Raw genomic sequence first — 23074 nt, 5'->3', positions numbered from 1 at the left:
CTCCACTTGAAATGCAAGTGTATATAAAACACCCTGCTAGCTAGCTAGCCAAATAGCCAACCTAGCATTGCATAAACGACACGGTATAATTTTTTTTTTACACAATACTAATACTAACTATAATCACCTCTAGTTCAGTCGTGTCACTACAACATTAGGAAACTTTTTATGAATTGCACATGCACTTTTATGTGTTCTACACTTTTTAAACAATAATATACTGGAGCACTTGTCCCATAAATACATAGCTAGCTAGCTACCGCTTCTCAGCAAGCATTAAGCACAAGCAGCACACTGAGCAGAGAGCACACGCACGCATTGATCTGACATTATAGCAGACCAAAGCAATCTATCACATAGCTGAAGACATGAAAAATAACAAAGTCCGTCAATAAAAGGATTCTGGTGAAAGACAATAGAACAATGTTATTATACTCGTTACATTCACCTCCTAAATTTCACCAAAATTCCCTTTTCGTTGCTCTTTGTTATTTTTTTGTGGTTGACAATCGCTCTGCGATGGATTGATATAGTCTACAGGAATGCAGGTAGCTTAGTGGTTAAGAGCGTTGTGCCAGTAACCGAAAGGTCGCTGGTTCTAATCCCCGAGCCGACTAGGTGAAAAATCTGTCGATGTGCCATTGAGCAAAGCACTTAACCCTAATTGCTCCTGTAAGTCGCTCTGGATAAGAGCGTCTGCTAAATGACTAAAATGTAAAAATGTAATGTAAAATCAACAGAGCATGTGCTCTTGCTCTCTTTCCTCAGTCTGTGTTTAGTGCATGCTGTGTTCAAGTAGCTAGCTACAGTGGGGAAAAAAAGTATTTAGTCAGCCACCAATTGTGCAAGTTCTCCCACTTAAAAAGATGAGAGAGGCCTGTAATTTTCATCATAGGTATACGTCAACTATGACAGACAAAATGAGAAAAAAAATCCAGAAAATCACATTGTAGGATTTTTTATGAATTTATTTGCAAATTATGGTGGAAAATAAGTATTTGGTCAATAACAAAAGTTTCTCAATACGTTGTTATATAACCTTTGTTGGCAATGACACAGGTCAAACGTTTTCTGTAAGTCTTCACAAGGTTTTCACACACTGTTGCTGGTATTTTGGCCCATTCCTCCATGCAGATCTCCTCTAGAGCAGTGATGTTTTGGGGCTGTAGCTGGGCAACATGGATTTCAACTCCCTCCAAAGATTTTCTATGGGGTTGAGATCTGGAGACTGGCTAGGCCACTCCAGGACCTTGAAATGCTTCTTACGAAGCCACTCCTTCATTTCCCGGGCGGTGTGTTTGGGATCATTGTCATGCTGAAAGACCCAGCCATGTTTCATCTTCAATGCCCTTGCTGATGGAAGGAGGTTTTCACTCAAAATCTCACGATACATGGCCCCATTCATTCTTTCCTTTACACGGATCAGTCGTCCTGGTCCTTTGCAGAAAAACAGCCCCAAAGCATGATGTTTCCACCCCCATGCTTCACAGTAGGTATGGTGTTCTTTGGATGCAACTCAGCATTCTTTGTCCTCCAAACACGACGAGTTGAGTTTTTACCAAAAAGTTCTATTTTGGTTTCATCTGACCATATGACATTCTCCCAATCCTCTTCTGGATCATCCAAATGCACTCTAGCAAACTTCAGACGGGCCTGGACATGTACTGGCTTAAGCAGGGGGACACGTCTTGCACTGCAGGATTTGAGTCCCTGGCGGCGTAGTGTGTTACTGATGGTAGGCTTTGTTACTTTGGTCCCAGCTCTCTGCAGGTCATTCACTAGGTCCCCCCGTGTGGTTCTGGGATTTTTGCTCACCGTTCTTGTGATCATTTTGACCCCACAGGGTGAGATCTTGCGTGGAGCCCCAGATCGAGGGAGATTATCAGTGGTCTTGTATGTCTTCCATTTCCTAATAATTGCTCCCACAGTTGATTTCTTCAAACCAAGCTGCTTACCTATTGCAGATTCCGTCTTCCCAGCCTGGTGCAGGTCTACAATTTTGTTTCTGGTGTCCTTTGACAGCTCTTTGGTCTTGGCCATAGTGGAGTTTGGAGTGTGACTGTTTGAGGTTGTGGACAGGTGTCTTTTATACTCATAACAAGTTCAAACAGGTGCCATTAATACAGGTAACGAGTGGAGGACAGAGGAGCCTCTTAAAGAAGAAGTTACAGGTCTGTGAGAGCCAGAAATCTTGCTTGTTTGTAGGTGACCAAATACTTATTTTCCACCATAATTTGCAAATAAATTCATAAAAAATCCTACAATGTGATTTTCTGGATTATTTTTTCTCAATTTGTCTGTCATAGTTGATGTGTACCTATGATGTAAATTACAGGCCTCTCTCATCTTTTTAAGTGGGAGAACTTGCACAATTGGTGGCTAACTAAATACTTTTTTTCCCCACTGTATGTATTGATGAGACCTACGGTTTAATAATAAAATTGTATTTGTCACATGTGCCGAATACCTTACTGTGAAATGCTTACTTACAAGCCCTTAACCAACAATGTAGTTTTAAGAAAATATTTACTAAATAAACTAAAGTAAAAAATAAAACAAGTAACATAATAAAACAACAATAATGAGTATCTATACAGGGGGTACCGGTACCGAGTCAATGTGCGGGGGTACAGGTTAGTCGAGGTAATTTGTACATGTAGGTAGGGGTAAAGTGACTATGCATAGATAATAAACAGCGAGTAGCAGCAGTGTAAAAACAAGGGGGGGGTCAATGCAAATAATCCGGGTGGCCATTTGATTAATTGTCCAGCAGTCTTATGGCTTGGGGTAGAAGCTGTTAAGGAGCCTTTTGGACCTGGACTTGGCACTCCGGTACCGCTTGCCGTGCGGTAGCAGAGAGAACAGTCTGACTTGGGTGACTGGAGTCTTTGACAATTGTTTGGGCCTTCCTCTGACACCGCTTGGTATATAGGTCCTGGATGTCAGAAAGCTTGGCCCCAGTGATGTACTGGGCCATACGCACTACCCTCTGTAGCACCTTACGGTCGGATGCCGAGCAGTTGCCATACCAGGCGGTTATGCAACCGGTCAGGATGCTCTCGATGGTGCAGCTGTAGAACTTTTTGAGGGTCTGGGGATCCATACCAAATCTTTTCAGTCTCCTGAGGGGGGAAAAGGCGTTGTTGTGCCCTCTTCATGACTTTCTTGGTGTGTTTGGACCATGATAGTTTGTTGGTGATGTGGACACCAAGGAACTTGACACTCTCCACCTGCTCCACTACAATTAATTAATTTCATAAATCCTTGCCTAATGTTGTTGTGATGCTAGTGAACTAGAAGCAATGAGATGGCATTGTGTAAAAATAGTTTTATACCGTGTGATATAATAACCTGGAGCGGAACACTCAAAACTGTGGAGATGGTGATTGACTTCAGGAAGCATCCCTCACCACCTATCCCCCTTGAAATCAACGTCTCAGCTGTAAGTACGGCTGAGTCATTCAGATTCCTGAGGACCATCATCTCCCACAACCTCAAGTGGGAGGACAACATCACAGCAATCACCAAGAAGGCACACCAGCGGATGTACTTCTTGTGCCAACTGAAGAAATTCAAACTCTCACAGACAATACTGATCCGGTTCTGCGCAGCCATCAGTGAGTCCAGCCTCACCTCCTCGATCACTGTCTGGTTCGGGAATGCGTCTGCCCGGTCCAAGGGCAAACTTCAACTAATTGTCCTGTCTGCTAAGAGGATCATCGGCTGCCACCTGCCCTCCATCGAGGTCCTGCACGACTCCAGGGCGAGGAAGTGTGCAGAAAGGTCTTCGTCGACCCCTTCCACTCTGGTCACCCACTATTCCAAAGACTCCCCTCTGTAAAAATGTTAAAGTCAATCACGACTAAAACCTTGCGCCACCTGAACAGCTCCTTCTTCCCCCACGCCGTGGCCCTTACCATGGCTAACTGGTCCACGATGATCTTCTCACTCATGGACTTTGCACTCTGCAATATTAATCCACAGACTCTTCACCCTGCACTTTTATCCTACAACTGCACATTGCTCTTTGCTCTGCCTTCTGTGCTCTGCCACCAGTTGACTGTTGCATATATATTTCCCCCATTGCGCATCATCTTGTAAACATTTTATTTTATACATCTCTACATGCATACGTTATAATGTAGATTATAGTGTTTTACAGTGTATTCTGTAGTTTTGAGCTTCAGTTTTATAGTGCACATACTGTATGTGGATTGTGTAAGGTCTGTGTCTATATATGTTGTCTGTATGTTTATTGTCTGTCTGTTGTGGCAGCACCATTTCACCAAGTCAAATTCCTGTACATGCAAATGTATTTGGCGAATAAAGGAGATTCTGATTCTGTGATGCAATGCTAGTTTGGCTATTTAGCTACCAGCTAGCAGAATGTTTTATACTTTATGGATTTCAGGTGAAGGAGAGGGAACTAGATCACTAGAAAGCAGCATGCAGACAGACTAAGTGCCGGCCAATAATAGTTGTGCAGTGCTGACAAGGTGGGTGGTGCTGATTTATCTAGGGAAGTTCAAGCTGGAGTATTTTACATTTTTTAAACATCTGTATCTGACATTTCCTAAACCTAGAGCCAAAATTTAATCAAAACAACCAACATAGCTAGTAGCCTAATTGACAGTGTTTGACATCCTCCAAATGTTCTAGGTTATGTAAATAGCCTTCACATAGAAAGACAAAAGTAGCTTGCTTTACTCTTCCTACATTTTTAGTTATAATAACATTCAGACCTGGGTTCAAATACTATTTTAGGTATTTCAATTACTTTTCAATACATTTCAAAACAAGTATTCAGACAACCTTTATTTTAAAAAAGAAGTAGTTGAATATTGGAAAATATTTGGAAATACACTTGGAAAGTATTTGAAAATACTCAAATACATTGACTCATATACACTCCCATGCATGTAACCCAGGTATTTGAAAATAATATTTGAAATAATTAATAATTTGAGGTCAGAGTATTTGTGCATCAACTATTTGGTTTTTACAAATGACCATTCAACTACTAAAATAAAAGTAGATGTTTTGGGTTATGAATTTGAAAATACTCAAATACTCACAGAAAATAATATTTAAATAACAAATACACATATTTTAACCCAGGTCTGATAACGGTAGAACTAAAGAGAAATGAGTAATGTTTTCCAGCACTGATTCTGGGTTCTCTCTGTTTCCAGGTAACACACCACAGGCTAGTTGGGATGTCAGGAAAGGACTTGGAGGAAACTACATTGGCAACCTAGCAATTAAATGTTTATTACCATGTTATTACCGAGCTGAAATGTAAAGTGCTACCAAAAATCTATTCTAAATTAAGAACATAAAACATGAGTTTAGACAAGAACTGTAATGTGACTAGACTAAAGCCTTTAAGGATGAATGCCATTCCCCCTGCAGACTCTTCATAAATCAAGTGACACAGGCTTTTAACCAATTAGCAAATGAAGGGAATGATCCCTTTTGACTCAATATTAAATTAAAAATTCAGAAATGTAAAAATAGCTTCTACTTCTGTTTATTGAGAAGTCATTAAAGTGCCCTTTTTTCTATTATTGAATTTACATTTGGTTTACTTCCTGAATTGAGGAAAGGTAGCTACTGTAGTAGGCCTACACCAGTTTGACGGGTTGCATTACATTGCTACTCTTTGCAGCAAATAAATCACAGACAGCAAGAGCGAGAGTGTGCTAAAAAGTCCCATCACAGATGCGGTTTCAGTATTTTTCTTCCCTTTCAAGGGGTCCATCGGGGACATCTTCCTTTGGTTCTGTGACTCGGCTGAAGCACTAATGTCACAATGGACCTTCCAAGCACCTGGTACATTTCATGTTTTGTCATGTGAAGTTCTTTGAACAGAAAATAGAGAGAATATTCTGTATAGGACACAGATAAAAATACACAAAAAAAACTAAAAAGAGATCTGACTAAAAAGAAAGTCTGTTCACAAGAGAAATAATTTAATGGAGAGGTACCGGTGCCGATCCACCAAAGAAGACAAATAGTAGTTTTTAATTCTGGCATATGAAGACCACCACAGGATATTTTAGACTACTTAGCAAGATTGAAACTGAGAGCTGACTCCTATGACCATATCAGCATTGACCACTATCTGAATATGAGCGAATGCAACAATGACGTTGGATAACATTAAAAAATTTTTTTTAAATGCTTCAACATTTACCTGATGTAGGGTATTGTGTTGTTATTGTAGTTGTTGCTGCCTTTGTTGTTGTGGGACAGGGAGGTGGATCACATTCTTCTGGCGAATCTCTATTCGAACGGGCCGTTTTTAGAAAATCTTCAACAAAATGAAAATAGTGTCCTGTCTGCCATTGCTCGTCTCTGTAGTGGCACTCAAAATCGTACGTGATCGCCTCCTGAGGATACAAAAGGGGAATAATAATCTCAATGATGTGAAATTCAAAACATAAAACACGTTAGTTTTAACTTTTGTCTCCCAATGGTGCTCTCATTTAGCCATGCAGCAAATAGTTCAAAGAACACAGCTGGACGGATGTTTGAGCCCAAAATTAAGTAACTTCAATCTTGTCTTTTTATTCAGGACAAGGGGGACTTAATTATTCCTATTGGATTATGAGCGAAGTTAGCCAGAATAATATGAGTAATATGCTTTAACAATTTATTACACCTACTGTACATTATGAACGTATTGCTTTACTCTCATGAGACTACGAGAGATCCCCAGGTCCCTTTGTGAATACCTGCTCTACCTGACAGATGACCCAGTCCTCACAAGACATTATTGCAGACAACTCAGATGTAAGATGATGTGGTCACTGGGCTATTTGTGCTAAGAACTTGTGTAAACCTGTTTTATTAATTTATTCTAGTCTCTTGTATTGCTCTATTTCATGTCAATGGGCCAGAAAGGATTGCATGAATGTATGTGTTATTGGCCAGCTCCACTAGAGGCAGCTAGGTAGTCATCCCAATCAAAGCTATCCAACAAGACCTTTGCCAATTCAGCCTTCAATGTTTTGATGCAGTTGAAGCGTTCAACTAACCCGTTGCACTATGGGTGATATGCTTATTGCGATAATTGTAATTGGTAATGACATATTGGTATGATAAATATTCTATGTACAGTAATGCACTTCAAAGATGCATTTTGAATAGCCTTAAACATGTGTCCTCATCAAAAGAAACCTGTCATAGGAGCTAACGCAGTTACATTATTAGTATTAGAACCAAAGCTCAAAACATACCAAGTTCTTCATGTGATATCGCGTCTCTTTCAGCATTTCGATCAATATGCTGATATTATATTTGTTGGACGAAATGTTTCCAAACTTGTCTGCTAATCCTCGTAAACTGAGTTCCAAGTGGAAAACATTTAGCGATACCCAACACATTCCACCCTGAAAAAGAAAACAAGAATCAGGAAATAAGAATCATGGCTACTGGACAGTTTTGAAATTTACAAATTTTAGTCCATCCTCAAAAAAAAAAGTCAGGCAACATAGACATTCAAATATATTTTCTAAGGAATACAAACATTTGAAGTTATAATAATAGAGTAATCATGCTATTGAATAAGAAAAAAAAATTTCTCACCACTTCTTTCGGAATGTATGTCACAGGAATCTTGTAATCTTTAGGTATATTTTGTTTCTGTTCAAAAACAGACAATATCAAAAAAAATTACCAGAAATGTTTGGGGAACATTTGGGTTTGTTACCAGAACAAATCTCAGAGATTAAACTACTGATTTACACTAATGCTAATTAGTATTACACAGTATATCAAAACTTCAGTACTTTTTTGATACTCGAACATTAAAAAACAGTTCTATAGTAGAATTGTTGTTACTTTCGTTACTTCTCTCAAATGTGTCTCATGTCGTATACTGATTGAGAGGATCAAGTCTGCCTATCAGTGCAGCCGATGTCCCCCTTAGCGGGAGCGCACCATTCATGCAACATGTTGGCTCCCAACTCATGCTGCACAGAAGTTAACACACTTGAATAATCCAACAAGGCATGTAGAAATGTTGAAACAGTTAATTACTTATTGCAAAACAATGTCCATACAGGCTAGAAAACTTTACAATGCAAAGCTTCCAGCTTTGTAGGCTAACTTTCCTTGCTAGCTTCCAGATGACGCTGACATCAATTCACTACCCTAGTACTTTGCTTGTGATCATATGCAAACCATGACGCAAAATATGCTGATTTCAAAGCTGATTGTCACCAAAAACTTTATTAATTCACTTAATCGTCTCCATCCAAAGACACCTTCCCCTTCGTCTGTCACGTCTCTTTCGCCGAACTCAACTGACTATGTGGGCGTGTGACTCATCATGAATGATGTCATTACTGGGTTTAAAGAGACAGCATGCACTTTTATAAAAGAAGAGATTGCTACTTCTATGAAAATGGAAGGGAAACAGATTGTTTGTCATCTGTAGCCTTATGAAAGCAGCGGAAACAAGCTCAAAAGTCAATGCATGCACACAGTCCTATTGAATATGCATTCACCTGTATTGTGAATAGATCGCCTAGGCTACGTCTTGATTTCCCCATTTTATCAATAGAGATTTACCATTCAAATAAATTATTACCGTTATGTAGTTAGATTGGTAGAAACAAAGCCAAATTAATTGTATGATTTTATAATTGATTCATTAATGCATACATGGCTGTCTCTGAAAAAAGTTGACATCAAATTTCAAATGTAATGATATTGAACTCAAATGATGCCCAACTATCCAACAGAGCAGTAGCTGAGTTTATCTGTCTGGATCAAGTGCCATTCTGTGACTTTGGCTAATACGCCTTTTTTGCCGTGGTATTGTTTTGGTATCGAATATCGTGATGGTATCACGTATCGTGATATTAAACCTGGTATCGGTATCAAAGTCAAAATTCTGGTATCGTGACAACACTAATGCTAATGCAGGAAGTCCTACTGTGTGAGACTCTCATTACAATCCCCATTAGGATACGTGGTATTAGGAAACAATGACTGAATCTAAATGGATGAATGTATCAAAATATAAAGTTTACAAATGAATTGTGTGCAACTGTCATTGTGACAATGTTACGCATAAGCCTAATGGTTGATTTTGAAAGGATCCCTGGTTGAGAATAAAACACCATACTGGCAGTAACTGGATCGAGACAGCTAAATACAATAAGAGCATTAGCCAAAGAGCTTTGATTTGCAGTTTTGGTGGCTTGAAGAAGTAAGTACTTCCGAGGACCTTACCAATAGTGAAATGCTTGTGATGTCATCTGTTACAGCGTTTCCAAATTCAGTTGAATGGACTCCAAATGTGGTGCACAACAATAAATGGACACAGACATGTATCCAAATCTGAAAACCAAGAAAGACAAACACACAACATCATGAGAAATGTCTACAGATAAATATTCCATTAGCGTAACTAGCTGTTGCCTATAATTGAAGAGTTTCATTCCAAAATACTATATATCCATTTTCAGAAATGCTGATATATTAGCTTTTATTGTTTTAAAGAAATTATTAAATATATTGGTGTGTTTTTTTCACTATCTAATTATGGCATGGGGTTGTTCAATGACAGACGTACTGTATTTGTTTAAAATCTATCACTTGATGGTTTCATTTCAGAGAGAAAATCATGTATTTTTTTTTCAATACAGTAATATGAGATCTGTATGCAAAACATTTGACATTTAAGTCATTTATCAGATGCTCTTATCCAGAGTGACTTACAGTAAGTGCATTCATCTTTAGATAACCAGGTGAGACAACCACATATCACAGTAAAATATACAGGATACGAACATTCCATTCCAGCTAAACAATGAATACATAGCGTTTTGCAAAAAAACTCATTCTCATACACATCTAAAATGTATGAATAAATTATCTAATAAAGAATAATTTATATTGAAAAAAACTTGTAAAACATTGGTGGATATAGCATTTTGGAAATAAATTATTTAATTAGACATAATCCCCTAAAGTTAACCCTTAGGCCAATCTTAGTTGATCAAAGGTAGCAACCTGACACTTAAAGACCATCCTAGGCATGAGAAGAGAAGAGCACATATCCAGGCAACTTTCTTTTCACCATGGTGATGATACTGTTCCCTTAGAAGACGTCTGTCTTCAAACACTAGGCTCCGTAAAATAGACGGTGACAGACCATTAGTGCTCCAGTCCTTTCTAGACACAGTTTAGCATTATGTGGTGGTCATCAGCTAACTGGGATGCTTCTCTTTAAATGGTTGAAAAATGTATCTATGCCTTCATTTCCCATAATTATAGACTCTTAGCTTTCGTTTGACACCCAATTTGATATGCTCCTATGAACTTCACATGTTGGTGCTCATAGGTGCTTTTCGATGGAAATTCCCTTATGCAACAGACTGACCTGACCCACACCTTACCCCCTCATAGCCCAGATTAGGAACAGGAGCAGATTCCAAACATTTTGAATCACCATATTCCTATATAGTGCACTACTTTTGACCAGGGCACATAGGGCTCTGGTCAAAATTAATGCACTATGTAGGGAATAGGGTGCCATTTGGGACTCAGCCATATATAATATCCTCTCAGTGTCCCTGTACTATTGTCTGTATCTTCATATGGCAGCTGGAGGAGGTGCAGTATACAAAGGACTACAAATGAGACCAGGGGGGAAAATGAAGAGCGGACGGAGCCTATTTCAAATCCACATCGCTCCATTTAATGAATCTAAACAAAATAATCTTTATATGAGGGGAGATTTGTGGATTCAGCAATTTCAGCCACACCTGTTGCTGACAGGTGTATAAAATGGAGCACAAAGCCATGCAATCTCCATGGACAAACATTGGCAGTAGAATGGCCTTACTGAAGAGCTCAGTAACTTTCAACGTGCCACTGTCATAGGATGCCACCGTTCCAACACGTCAAATTTCTGCCATGCTAAAGCTGCCCCGGTCAACTGTAAGTGCTGTTATTGTGAAGTGGAAACGTCTAGGAGCAATAACGGCTCAGCTATGAAGTGGTAGGCCACCCAAGCTCACAGAACAGGATCGCTGAAGCGCGTAGCGCGGAAGAAATGTCTGTCCTCGGTTGCAACACTCATTACCGAGTTCCAAACTGCCTCTGGAAGCAACGTCAGAACAACTGTTTATCGGGAGCTTCATGAAATGGGTTTCCATGGCCGAGCAGCTGCACACAAGCCTAAGATCACCATGCGCAGTGCTAAGCGTCGGCTGGAGTGGTGTAAAGCGCGCCGCCATTGGAGCAGTGGAAACGCGTTCTCTGGAGTGATGAATCACACTTCACCATCTGGCAGTCCGACGGACTGGGTTTGGCAGATGCCAGGAGAATGCTACCTGCCCGAATGCATAGTGCCAACTGTAAAGTTTGGTGGAAGAGGAATAATGGTCTGGGGCTGTTTTTCATGGTTCGGGCTAGGCCCCTTAGTTCTAGTGAAGGGAAATCTTAACATTACAGCATACAATGACATTCTAGACAATTCTGTGTTTCCAACTTTGTAGGAACAGTTTGGGGAAGGCCCTTGCCTGTTTCAGCATGACAATGCCCCCATGCACAGAGTGAGGTCCATACAGAAATGGTTTGTCAAGATTGTTGTGGAAGAACTTGACTGGCCTACACAGAGCCCTGACCTCAACCCCATCGAACACCTTTGGGATGAATTGGAACGCCGACTGCGAGCCAGGCCTAATTGTCCAACATCAGTGCCCGACCTCACTAATGCTCTTGTGGCTGAATGGAAGCAAGTCCCCGCAGCAATGTTCTAACATCTAGTGGAAAGCCTTCCCAGAAGAGTGGAGGCTGTTATAGCAGCAAAGGGGGTACCAACTCTATATCAATACTCATGGCCATGCAGGTAATAGTCTGGTACGATCACAGTGTGGCTCAAATGACATGATATGAACAGTGGCAAAGCAGGTTGGACCGGTCACATCTGTTTATCTGTCAAAATGCAACTAATTTCAACTATTGATGCATATACAGTCGTGGTCAAAAGTTTTGAGAATGACACAAGTTTTGGTCTTCACATTTTTGTTAGATGTTACTATGGTATACTGAAGTATAATTACAAGCATTCCATAAGTGTCAAAGGCTTTTATTGACAATTACATTAAGTTTATGCAAAGAGTCAATATTTGCAGTGTTGACCCTTCTTTTTCAAGACCTCTGCAATCCGCCCTGGCATGCTGTCAATTAACTTATGGGCCACATCCTGACTGATGGCAGCCCATTCTTCCATACACAAAAATGTATGCACGCATGACTGTAAGTCGCTTCGGATAAAAGTGTCTGCTAAATGGCATATTTATTTTTTTATTTAGTCAATGCTTGGAGTTTGTCAGAATTTTTGGGTTTTTGTTTGTCCACCCGCCTCTTGAGGATCAACCACAAGTTCTCAATGGGATTAAGGTCTGGGGAGTTTCCTGGCCATGGACCCAGAATTTCGATGTTTTGTTCCCCGAGCCACTTAGTTATCACTTTTGCCTTATGGCAAGGTGCTCCATCATGCTGGAAAAGGCATTGTTCGTCACCAAACTGTTCTTGGATGGTTGGGAGAAGTTGCTCTCGGAGGATGTGTTGGTACCATTCTTTATTCATGGCTGTGTTCTTAGGCAAAATTAGGAGTGAGCCCACTCCCTTGGCTGAGAAGCAACCCCACACATGAATGGTCTCAGGATGCTTTACTGTTGGCATGACACAGGACTGATGGTAGCGCTCACCTTGTCTTCTCCGGACAAGCTTTTTTCTGGATGCTCCAAACAATCGGAAAGGGGATTCATCAGAGAAAATGACTTTACCCCAGTCCTCAGCAGTCCAATCCCTGTACCTTTTGCAGAATATCAATCTGTCCCTGATGTTTTTCCTGGAGAGAAGTGGCTTCCTCGCTGCCCTTCTTGACACCAGGCTATCCTCCAAAAGTCTTCGCCTCACTGTGCGTGCAGATGCACTCACACCTGCCTGCTGCCATTCCTGAGCAAGCTCTGCACTGGTGGTGCCCCGATCCCGCAGCTGAATCAACTTTGGGAGACAGTTCTGGCGCTTGCTGGACTTTCTTGGGCACCCTGAAGCCTTCTTCACAACAATTGAACCTCTCTCCTTGAAGTTCTTGATGATCCGATAAATGGTTGATTTAGGTTTAATCTTACTAGCAGCAATATTCTTGCTTGTGAAGCCCTTTTTGTGCAAAGCAATGATGACGGCACGTGTTTCCTTCCAGGTAACCATGGTTAACAGAGGAAGAACAGTGATTTCAAGCACCACCCTCATTTTAAAGCTTCCAGTCTGTTATTCTAACTCAATCAGCATGACAGAGTGATCTCCAGCCTTGTCCTCGTCAACATTCTCACCTGTGTTAACGAGAGAATAACTGACATGATGTCAGCTGGTCCTTTTGTGGCAGGGCTGTAATGCAGTGGAAAGTTTTTTGGGGGATTAAGTTCATTTTCATGGCAAAGAGGGACTTTGCAATTAATTGCAGTTAATCTGATCACTCTTCATTACATTCTGGAGTATATGCAAATTGCCATCATAAAAACTGAGGCAGCAGACTTTGTGAAAATTAATATTTGTGTCATTCTCAAAACTTTTGACCAAGACTGTACAGTTGAATGCATTCAGTTGTACAACTGACAAGGTATCCCCCTTTCCCTTTCCTTACATAACAAATGATGTACAGTGGGGGGGAGGCGGGGGGGGAGTATTTAGTCAGCCACCAATTGTGCAAGTTCTCCCACTTAAAAAGATGAGAGAGGCCTGTAATTTTCATCATAGGTACACGTCAACTATGACAGACAAATTGAGGAAAAAAAATCCAGAAAATCACATTGTATGATTTTTTATGAATTTATTTGCATATTATGGTGGAAAATAAGTATTTGGTCACCTACAAACAAGCAAGATGTCTGGCTCTCACAGACCTGTAACTTCTTCTTTAAGAGGCTCCTCTGTCCTCCACTCGTTACCTGTATTAATGGCACCTGTTTGAACTTGTTATCAGTATAAAAGACACCTGTCCACAACCTCAAACAGTCACACTCCAAACTCCACTATGGCCAAGACCAAAGAGCTGTCAAAGGACACCAGAAACAAAATTGTAGACCTGCACCAGGCTGGGAAGACTGAATCTGCAATAGGTACGCAGCTTGGTTTGAAGAAATCAACTGTGGGAGCAATTATTAGGAAATGGAAGACATACAAGACCACTGATAATCTCCCTCGATCTGGGGCTCCATGCAAGATCTCATCCCGTGGGGTCAAAATGATCACAAGAACGGTGAGCAAAAATCCCAGAACCACACAGGGGGACCTAGTGAATGACCTGCAGAGAGCTGGGACCAAAGTAACAAAGCCTACCATCAGTAACACACTACGCCGCCAGGGACTCAAATCCTGTAGTGCCAGACGTGTCCCCCTGCTTAAGCCAGTACATGTCCAGGCCCGTCTGAAGTTTGCTAGAGTGCATTTGGATGATCCAGAAGAGGATTGGGAGAATGTCATATGGTCAGATGAAACCAAAATATAACTTTTTGGTAAAAACTCAACTCGTCGTGTGTGGAGGACAAAGAATGCTGAGTTGCATCCAAAGAACACCATACCTACTGTGAAGCATGGGGGTGGAAACATCATGCTTTGGGGCTGTTTTTCTGCAAAGGGACCAGGACGACTGATCCGTGTAAAGGAAAGAATGAATGGGGCCATGTATCGTGAGATTTTGAGTGAAAACCTCCTTCCATCAGCAAGGGCATTGAAGATTAAATGTGGCTGGGTCTTTCAGCATGACAATGATCCCAAACACACCGCCCGGGCAATGAAGGAGTGGCTTCGTAAGAAGCATTTCAAGGTCCTGGAGTGGCCTAGCCAGTCTCCAGATCTCAACCCCATAGAAAATCTTTGGAGGGAGTTGAAAATTGGTGTTGCCCAGCGACAGCCCCAAAACATCACTGCTCTAGAGGAGATCTGCATGGAGGAATGGGCCAAAATATCAGCAACAGTGTGTGAAAACCTTGTGAAGACTTACAGAAAACGTTTGACCTGTGTCATTGTCAACAAAGGGTATATAACAAAGTATTGAGAAACTTTTGTTATTGACCAAATACTTATTTTCCACCATAATTTGCAAATAAATTCATTAAAAATCCTACAATGTGATTTTCTGGAGAAAAAAAATCTCATTTTGTCTGTCATAGTTGACGTGTAAATTACAGGCCTCTCTCATCTTTTTAAGTGGGAGAACTTGCACAATTGGTGGCTGACTAAATACTTTTTTTGTGACAGCCAATGTTGTTTTGACGGATGCAAAATATCTGTGTAGCCAAGACAATTCAGTCAATTACAAAAGTAAATTCAGTCAATTACAAATGATAAACTTTGACAAAAAACATGAGAGTGGGCTGCACTTCTATGCTCAGGGGTGAAAGCCAAAAAAATCTTATGTCGATCTCAGATTGATTGTCTTGTACCAAGTTAACCTCCCCTTTCATGCAAGAAAGTAATGACCATCATGCTTTTAGGGAACGAGGATCATTTTGTACATGTATTAAACTGCGAGTTTGACCAATTCCAGTCCCCTGACTGTAGAAGGACTGAGAAGCTCAGTTCTGGTGACCTTTTAAAAGAACATTATACTGCTAAATTAATTGTAAAAAATTAGGCTGACACCATCTAAAATATAATTTCCACCTCCAGAAATGTCTTTTGTTGCCATTGTGCCCTTGAATATAATAATTTTAATTCCCTTCTCCCAGCTGCGTGCTCCTAAGCACCTCTCACTCACATGGCTCTCTCAGATATCTCAATTCTTATTAGTCAATGCCTGTCACGTGATCGGGTCCTTCTCACAGGCATCTCAGCTCTGAAGTAGGCTACAAGTGTAGACCGACCCATCGGGGTCGCAACTGCGCGCGTCCTTATCGAATTCCGAGGTGCATATTGAAGATGCTAGAAGAACTGTCCACATTTACTTTTTGGCAGCCAATAAGATGAGTATGCCTAACGAACAGCAAAAGCACTAGCCTATGTCAATCTACTATCCCCCATAGTACAGAAGTTGACCTACAGATCAGAACGTTTAGCTTAAAATGTTGATAAACTATTAGGCTATTTCTAATATTGTCACCCATCAGACTATTATTGATTTAATCTTGTCTTTACATATACTAAATCATATATGTGTGAAATTAGTTTTGATTTAGAATGGACCATTATCATGCACCGGTCTCTGAACAGGGGGAAAAAATACGTCATCTATGCACTTAAATAGCGAATGGAGGACGCTTTTCCAGTGGTTCATTTTCATGACAGCCAGGAAGGCTATACTCCTGTTGTAAAGCGAAGCGATGTGCTTAATATTAGGAACGTTTAGAAATAAATATACAAGGCCTAGCCTATAGAAAGCTGATGGGATCCTCCTCTTTTAATAGAGGCCATCAAAACTCTGTTTTCTCACACATTTGCATAGCCAATAGAAATGAGCTCATCGGCTCTCATGAAGTGTTTGATTTGATTTTCAATTAGATTTATATTGATGTCAGAGTGATTAGAGTGATAATAGAGTGCTGAGTACCAGGCAGTTAGCAAGTTTGGTAGGCTACTAATGATCATCAGCAGCATCAGAGCATGGAGAAACCTAGTTACGGTAACTAAACGGTCACGTGGAATTTGACTGCGGTCATGACTCGTGACCGCCGGTGTGGCGGTAATACGGTCACCGTAACAGGCCTAGGTCCTCCACCCAAAAGACATCCAGCCAACTTGATACAACTGTGGGAAGCATTGGAGTCAACATGGGCCAGCATCCCTGTGGAACGCTTTCGACACCTTGTAGAGTCCATGCCCAGACGAATTGAGGCTGTTGTGAGGGCAAAAGGCGAGGGTGCAACTCAATATTAGGAAGGTGTTCTTAATGTTTTGTACACTGTGTATATTATTATGGGATGGTAGCACCAGTTGGTTGTAAGTGGGTCATAACTCTACATCCGACGTAAAATGCTCTCAATGCCAGTCCTAAAACTGTGACTTGTGGCACCACCTGGGCGTAAGCCCTTCGAGAGGTACGCCTGGGCTTAGATTCTACGCCTAGTAGAGAGCAGGTGTAGGGTTTTAAATTGGGACTATCGTCATCATGATATGCACAGAAAATAATAGTAATCTATAGTTTCAAAATGATGTGAGTCTCGTGTTCATATTTCACAACCTCCGCAGGGTTTTCGAGTTGCCTATGTGTGAGTCAACAGCAAAAGAATACACTTGATTTATGCTACATCTAGCATGCTAAATATTTCTGATCAGTGATAGATTAGCAAACGAATAGATTACCTAACCACCACTACTTATTTGCCCAGCCAGAGATCAAATAACCAAATATAGGCTACAGACGGAGATTCAATAAAACAAAATCATATTGATTGATTATTCGACATGTCAAGGGCTTTTGGTTGGGATATACACTACCGGTCAAAAGTTTTAGAACACCTATTCATTCAAGGGTTTTTCTATATTTTTACTATTTTCTACATTGTAGAATAATAGTGAAGACATCAAAACTATGAAATAACACATATGGAATCATGTAGTAACCAAAAAAGTGTTACACAAATCAAAATATATTTTATATTTGAGATTCTTCATATAGCCACCATTTGCCTTGACAGCTTTGCACACTCTTGGCATTCTCTCAACCAACTTCATGAGGTAGTCACCTGGAATGCATTTCAATTAACAGGTGTGTCTTCTTAAAAGTTTATTTGTGGAATTTATTTCCTTCTTAATGCGCTTGAGCCAATCAGTTGTGTTGTGACAAGGTAGGGGGGTATACAGAAGATGGCCCTATTTGGTAAAAGACCAAGTCCATATTATGGCAAGAACAGCTCAAATAAGCAAAGAGAAATTACAGTTCATCGTTACTTTAAGACATGAAGGTCAGTCAATACAGACAATTTCAAGAACTTTGAAAGTTTCTTCAAGTGCAGTCGCAAAAACCATCAAGCGCTATGATGAAACTGGCTCTCATGAGGACTGCCACAGGAATGGAAGACCCAGAGTTACCTCTGCTGCAGAGGATAAGTTCATTAGAGTTACCAGCCTCAGAAATTTCAGCCCAAATAACTGCTTCACAGAGTTCAAGTAACAGACACATCTCAAGATCAACTGTTCAGAGGAATCAGGCCTTTATGGTCAAATTGCTGCAAAGAAACCACTACTAAAGGACACCAATACGAAGAAGAGACTTGCTTGGTCCAAGAAACCTGAGCAATGGACATTAGACTGGTGGAAATGTGTCCTTTGGTCTGGAATCCAAATTTGAGATTTTTGGTTCCAACCGCTGTGTCTTTGTGAGACGCGGTGTGGGTGAACGGATGATCTCCGCATGTGTATTTTCCACCGTAAAGCATGGAGGAGGAGGTGTTATGGTGTGGGGGTGCTTTGCTGGTGATACTGTTTGTGATTTATTTAGAATTCAAGGCACACTTAACCAGCATGGCTACAACAGCATTCTGCAGCGATACGCCACCCCATCTGGTTTGGGCTTAGTGGGACTATCATTTGTTTTTCAACAGGACAATGACCCAACACACCTCCAGGCTGTGTAAGGGCTATTTGACCAAGAAGGAGAGTGGTGGAGTGCTGCATCAGATGACCTGGCCTCAACAATCCCCCCGACCTCAACCAAATTGAGATGGTTTGGGATGAGTCAGACCACAGAGTGAAGAAAAAGCAGCCAACAGGTGCTCAGCATATGTGGGAACTCCTTCAAGACTGTTGGAAAAGCATTCCAGGTGAAGCTTGTTGAGAGAATACCAAGAGTGTGCATAGCTGTCATCAAAGCAAAGGGTGGCTATTTGAAGAATATATTTTGATTTGTTTAACACTTTTTTGGTTACTACATGATTCTATATGTGTTATTTCATAGTTTTGATGTCTTCACTATTATTCTACAATGTAGAATGTAACACAGCAAAAATAAAGAAAAACCCTTGAATGAGTAGGTGTTCTAAAACTTTTGACCGGTAGTGTAGGCTAGGCTACTACTCGAGGGAAGAGCAAAATAATCAACTTGTAGCAAAGTTTTCTGACCAGTGCTAATAGATTACCAAACTAGGTAGACTAAAGATTATCATCAAATATCCAAGTAGAGATTCAGTGAAAACAAAAATGTGACATTGATTGATTTATCAAGATGAGTCCCCACACTCAAAGCCAATCAAAAACGGTGCTGAAATTATACACTACATGACTAAAAGTATGTGGAAACCTGGTCGTCGAACATCTCATTCCTAAATCATGGCTATTGATATGGAGTTGGTCCCCCCTTTGCTGCTATAACTGCCTCCACTCTTCTGGGAAGGCTTTCCAGTAGATGTTGGAACATTGCTGTGTGGACTTGCTTCCATTCAGCCACAAGCATTAGTGAGGTCGGGCACTGATGTTGGACGATTAGGCCTGGCTCGCAGTCGGCGTTCCAATTCATCCCAAAGGTGTTCGAGGGGGTTGAGGTCAGGGCTCTGTGCAGGCCAGTCAAGTTCTTCCACACCAATCTTCTGTATGGACCTCGCTTTGTGCAATGGGGCATTGTCATGCTGAAACAGAAAAGGGCCTTGCGCAAACTGTTGCCACAAAGTTGGATGCACAGAATCTAGACTGCCAGATGGTGAAGGGTGATTCATCACTCCAGAGAACACATTTCCACTGCTCCAGAGTCCAATGGCAGCGAGCTGTACACCACTCCAGCCGACGCTTGGCATTGCGCATGCTGATCTTAGGCTTGTGTGCGGCTGCCTGGCCATGGAAACACATTTCATAAAGCTCCCGACTAACAGTTCTTGTGTTGACGTTGCTTCCAGAGGCAGTTTGGAACTTGGTAGTGAATGTTGCAACCGAGGACAAACAATATTTATTGATCCAACCAGTTGTGGTTAAGAATACGTGCATGCATAGTGGTGGGCTTTGCCAAGTGATGTGCGAAGAGACATGCATCGCAAAGTTTAGAACTGCCACGAGGAGGGTAACAGCCTAGTAATGAGCGCTGCCTAGCAACCATTGTTATGAAGTATCAAATCTCATGAATGCGCATTGCTTATGCCGGATTTACCTTTTAGTCATTTAGCAGACGCTCTTATCCAGAGTGCATACATTTTTTTTTCTTCATACTGGCCCCCTGTGGGAATCAAACCCACCACCCTGGCGTTGCAAACACCATGCTCTACCAACTGAGCTACATCCCTGCCGTCCATTCCCTCCCCTACCCTGGACAACGCTGGGCCAATTGTGTGCCGCCCCATGGGTCTCCCGGTCAAGGCCGGCTACGACAGAGCCTGGATTCGAACCAGGATCTCTAGTGCCTTAGACCACTGCGCCACTCGGGAGGCCAACTAGTCTTATTTTTGGTTGTTGGAACAGCTGTAAATTCTGATCCTGAAGTCGGACTTAGCTACGCCCAAACTAGCATTTAAGACCAACTTATTTATGCCCAACTGGTGCAACTGGCCGCAGATGTGCTATTAGCAAAAATCACCTGTTGCCTAGCTGATGAAGCATAGTGCCTATAAAATGTACATAGACTGAAGCATGGGGTTTATTCATCTGTATTTACCCCATTGGACACAACATCCTGATTGTTGTCATTCATTATTATTATTTGATCATACATATGAATATATAAATAATAATCTATTATTACTCACTCAAAATTCATTTTTTTTGTTTGTTTCTATTACAAAGTATGTTATTGCCCTTTTAAGACGACATTGTCTCTTTGAAAGCTCTGTTAGTAGCTACACCTAAACCATGCTTGAAACTCCAGTTGTAAAACTGCATTTGTAAAATTATGCTATGAATACATTTCCCTTCTATGGCTCTTGCAACTTGAATGCGCCTTGAGAGGAATATTTATCTTGCATAGAACACACAACAACAAGCCGAGTAGGTAAGTAGGTAAAGTATTCTACTATGGGGTTGTCTGTTTATTTTTTATTTTTATAACAACATTACAATCGCAAAAAAAGTAGCACTGGAAAGTTACATCCTGAATGATAAAGTAGAGGCTTTGAATTACTTTGCCAGCAGCTACAGTAGGCTACACACCGCTGTCTGAGTTGAGCGTTGCTGTGGTGCGCATTATAGACTATTTAATTCCCTTCATCTGGGTGTCATCCACAATCATGCATGTCAGTTCAGTGCACACAGTGTAACAGAGAAAATGCTATATTTGAGAATACATATTTCGTAGAAAATATATTCTTCTGTCTGGAGATATTATATCTACAATGATCTCAAAAAAGATCTCTCCAGAATCCATATGATGAAAATATGTTGCAGTGACGGAGAACTTTAACCTCTGTCTATGCTGCAAACAAAGGAAATAAAACCCAGGTGTTGCAGTCATTATTTTACAATTAGCTATACCACAATTGAGCAAATGTTCAAATGGGGCACTTTGGTGTCGCACTTGGTCTTAAAAGTGTCATGTGAGGCAGAAAAATGGCAGGCCCTGGTGGAACAGCCATTGTTTCATAGATCCCTGGAGACTATACACAGGGGCACATTTGGACAGTGGTAAACCACTTCAAAATTAGGAAATTGATATAATATAATAATACAGTGGCTTTGAAATCTGGCTTTGGAATATGGCTTTGGTTAAACTGAGAGAACACAATGGTGTCAGGGTCTTGTGAGGGATGTTATGAGGGCTACTTCAGAGACTCCGCATGAATTTAGATACTGTTTGTATCTCAACTATCTGTAGTTATTGACAATATTGAGCCAAAATCACATTGGAATGAAAAATGATCAAGACAGTATAATAGTTCAGGGGACAATATTTATGATTTATGTCTTGCTCTTAGGTCACCTTAGGGAGGCAGGGCAAAAAAGGCCCCTTAGTTAGGGCAAATCAAGTCTGACATTTTAAAGTGTAAATTATAAACTTTAGAAGCCTTTTTATAAACTTTATAAACCTTGAATACACAACAAGTTTGCATTTCCTGCTGTGCATTTCCTGCAACAACAGGGTGATCAAATTAAGATCCAACATCTGTATATGATTGGAATTTGTTTCCGGTAGCTGCTGGGTTGAAGTGGTCTTGGGCACATTGTTTGCAGGGGATCTTATCCGTAATTTGCAAATTCTGGAGGATTGTCCTGAAATAAGATAAATCAGTAGTTTACAGACTGTAAAGTGTCTGGATGACTGTGCATCTTTATCACATGCTGACTAGCCACAATGGGAACACAAACACACATACACGTGCATATTCACATGCACAAACTGCATTTGCATATGCACTCACACCACACACAGACTCTCTTCCTCACACGCACACATGCACGCACAAACACACACACACACCCACCAACCCCAGGGTTGGGTCCAAAAAGAAAGATTCAAACTATGCACTTAGCTACATAAACAGGTGCAGTATAATTACAGTGTAGGAATAGCAATTTATATGGAAGGCTGTTCAGGTCTTTACGTGTCAAAATAAACACGTCAAATAACACTTTTCATTTGATGCGTCAAATAACTAAATTCTATTATATTAAATGTGTGTGCTGAATTTGCATGCGCAAGCCAAGTGCCACTACTACGGTCAGTAGCACTGTCAAAGCTGTCTGCAAATCAGCAGGATAAAAAATGTAGTTACTGGTTGTCCAATTTTTTTCCCCGAGGCAGGGGATAACGGATAGTGGTCCTGATGTTGCTGCTGCTGCTGCAATCCAGCCAGCCACAGCCCAAGCAGTTGCACCTGATTTATCCTTGTCAAAATACAGAATAATAATCAAGTATTTTGTCAACATCGATGACAGTTTGGAAACTGGAGGTAGCCATGTAAAGAGGCTGTGCTTCCTGGCTTTATGAGACAGAATCATGACCCCTGAAATCAGAGAAGAAGCTGGAGACCGGCTACAGTATGGCCAGATGCCAGTCAAACTCAGGTCATACACTACATGGCTCAGAGACTTTCAACGTGGCACCGTCATAGGATGCCACCTTTCCAACAAGTCAGTTCGTCAAATTTCTGTCCTGCTAGACCTGCCCCGGTCAACTGTAAGTGCTGTTATTGTG

At 40.9% G+C, this 23074-nt stretch overlaps 1 protein-coding gene across 3 annotated transcripts in view; it reads right to left on the bottom strand.

Moving 5' to 3' along the window:
• The window catches only part of LOC121531527 (kit ligand), a 73010-nt gene that overhangs the window by 8815 nt on the left and 41121 nt on the right, over positions 1 to 23074 (bottom strand). For all 3 annotated transcript variants that reach the window (XR_006661562.1, XR_006661563.1, XM_045223571.1), the window contains exons 2-5: positions 9244 to 9351; positions 7591 to 7647; positions 7242 to 7394; positions 6197 to 6392 (exon numbers count right to left, since the gene is read on the bottom strand). Coding sequence is in view for 1 of the 3 variants with exons in the window: in XM_045223571.1 (XP_045079506.1) it covers positions 6197 to 6392; positions 7242 to 7394; positions 7591 to 7647; positions 9244 to 9351 (514 nt within the window). In the remaining 2 variants the exon portion in view is untranslated. The remainder of the gene's footprint in view (positions 1 to 6196; positions 6393 to 7241; positions 7395 to 7590; positions 7648 to 9243; positions 9352 to 23074) is intronic.

The sequence above is a fragment of the Coregonus clupeaformis genome, chromosome 11, assembly GCF_020615455.1.
Source record: "Coregonus clupeaformis isolate EN_2021a chromosome 11, ASM2061545v1, whole genome shotgun sequence".
Classification (NCBI taxonomy): Eukaryota; Metazoa; Chordata; class Actinopteri; order Salmoniformes; family Salmonidae; genus Coregonus; species Coregonus clupeaformis.
The sequence above is the reverse complement of the archived record's forward strand: the minus strand, read 5'-3'. Positions and strand labels throughout refer to the sequence as shown.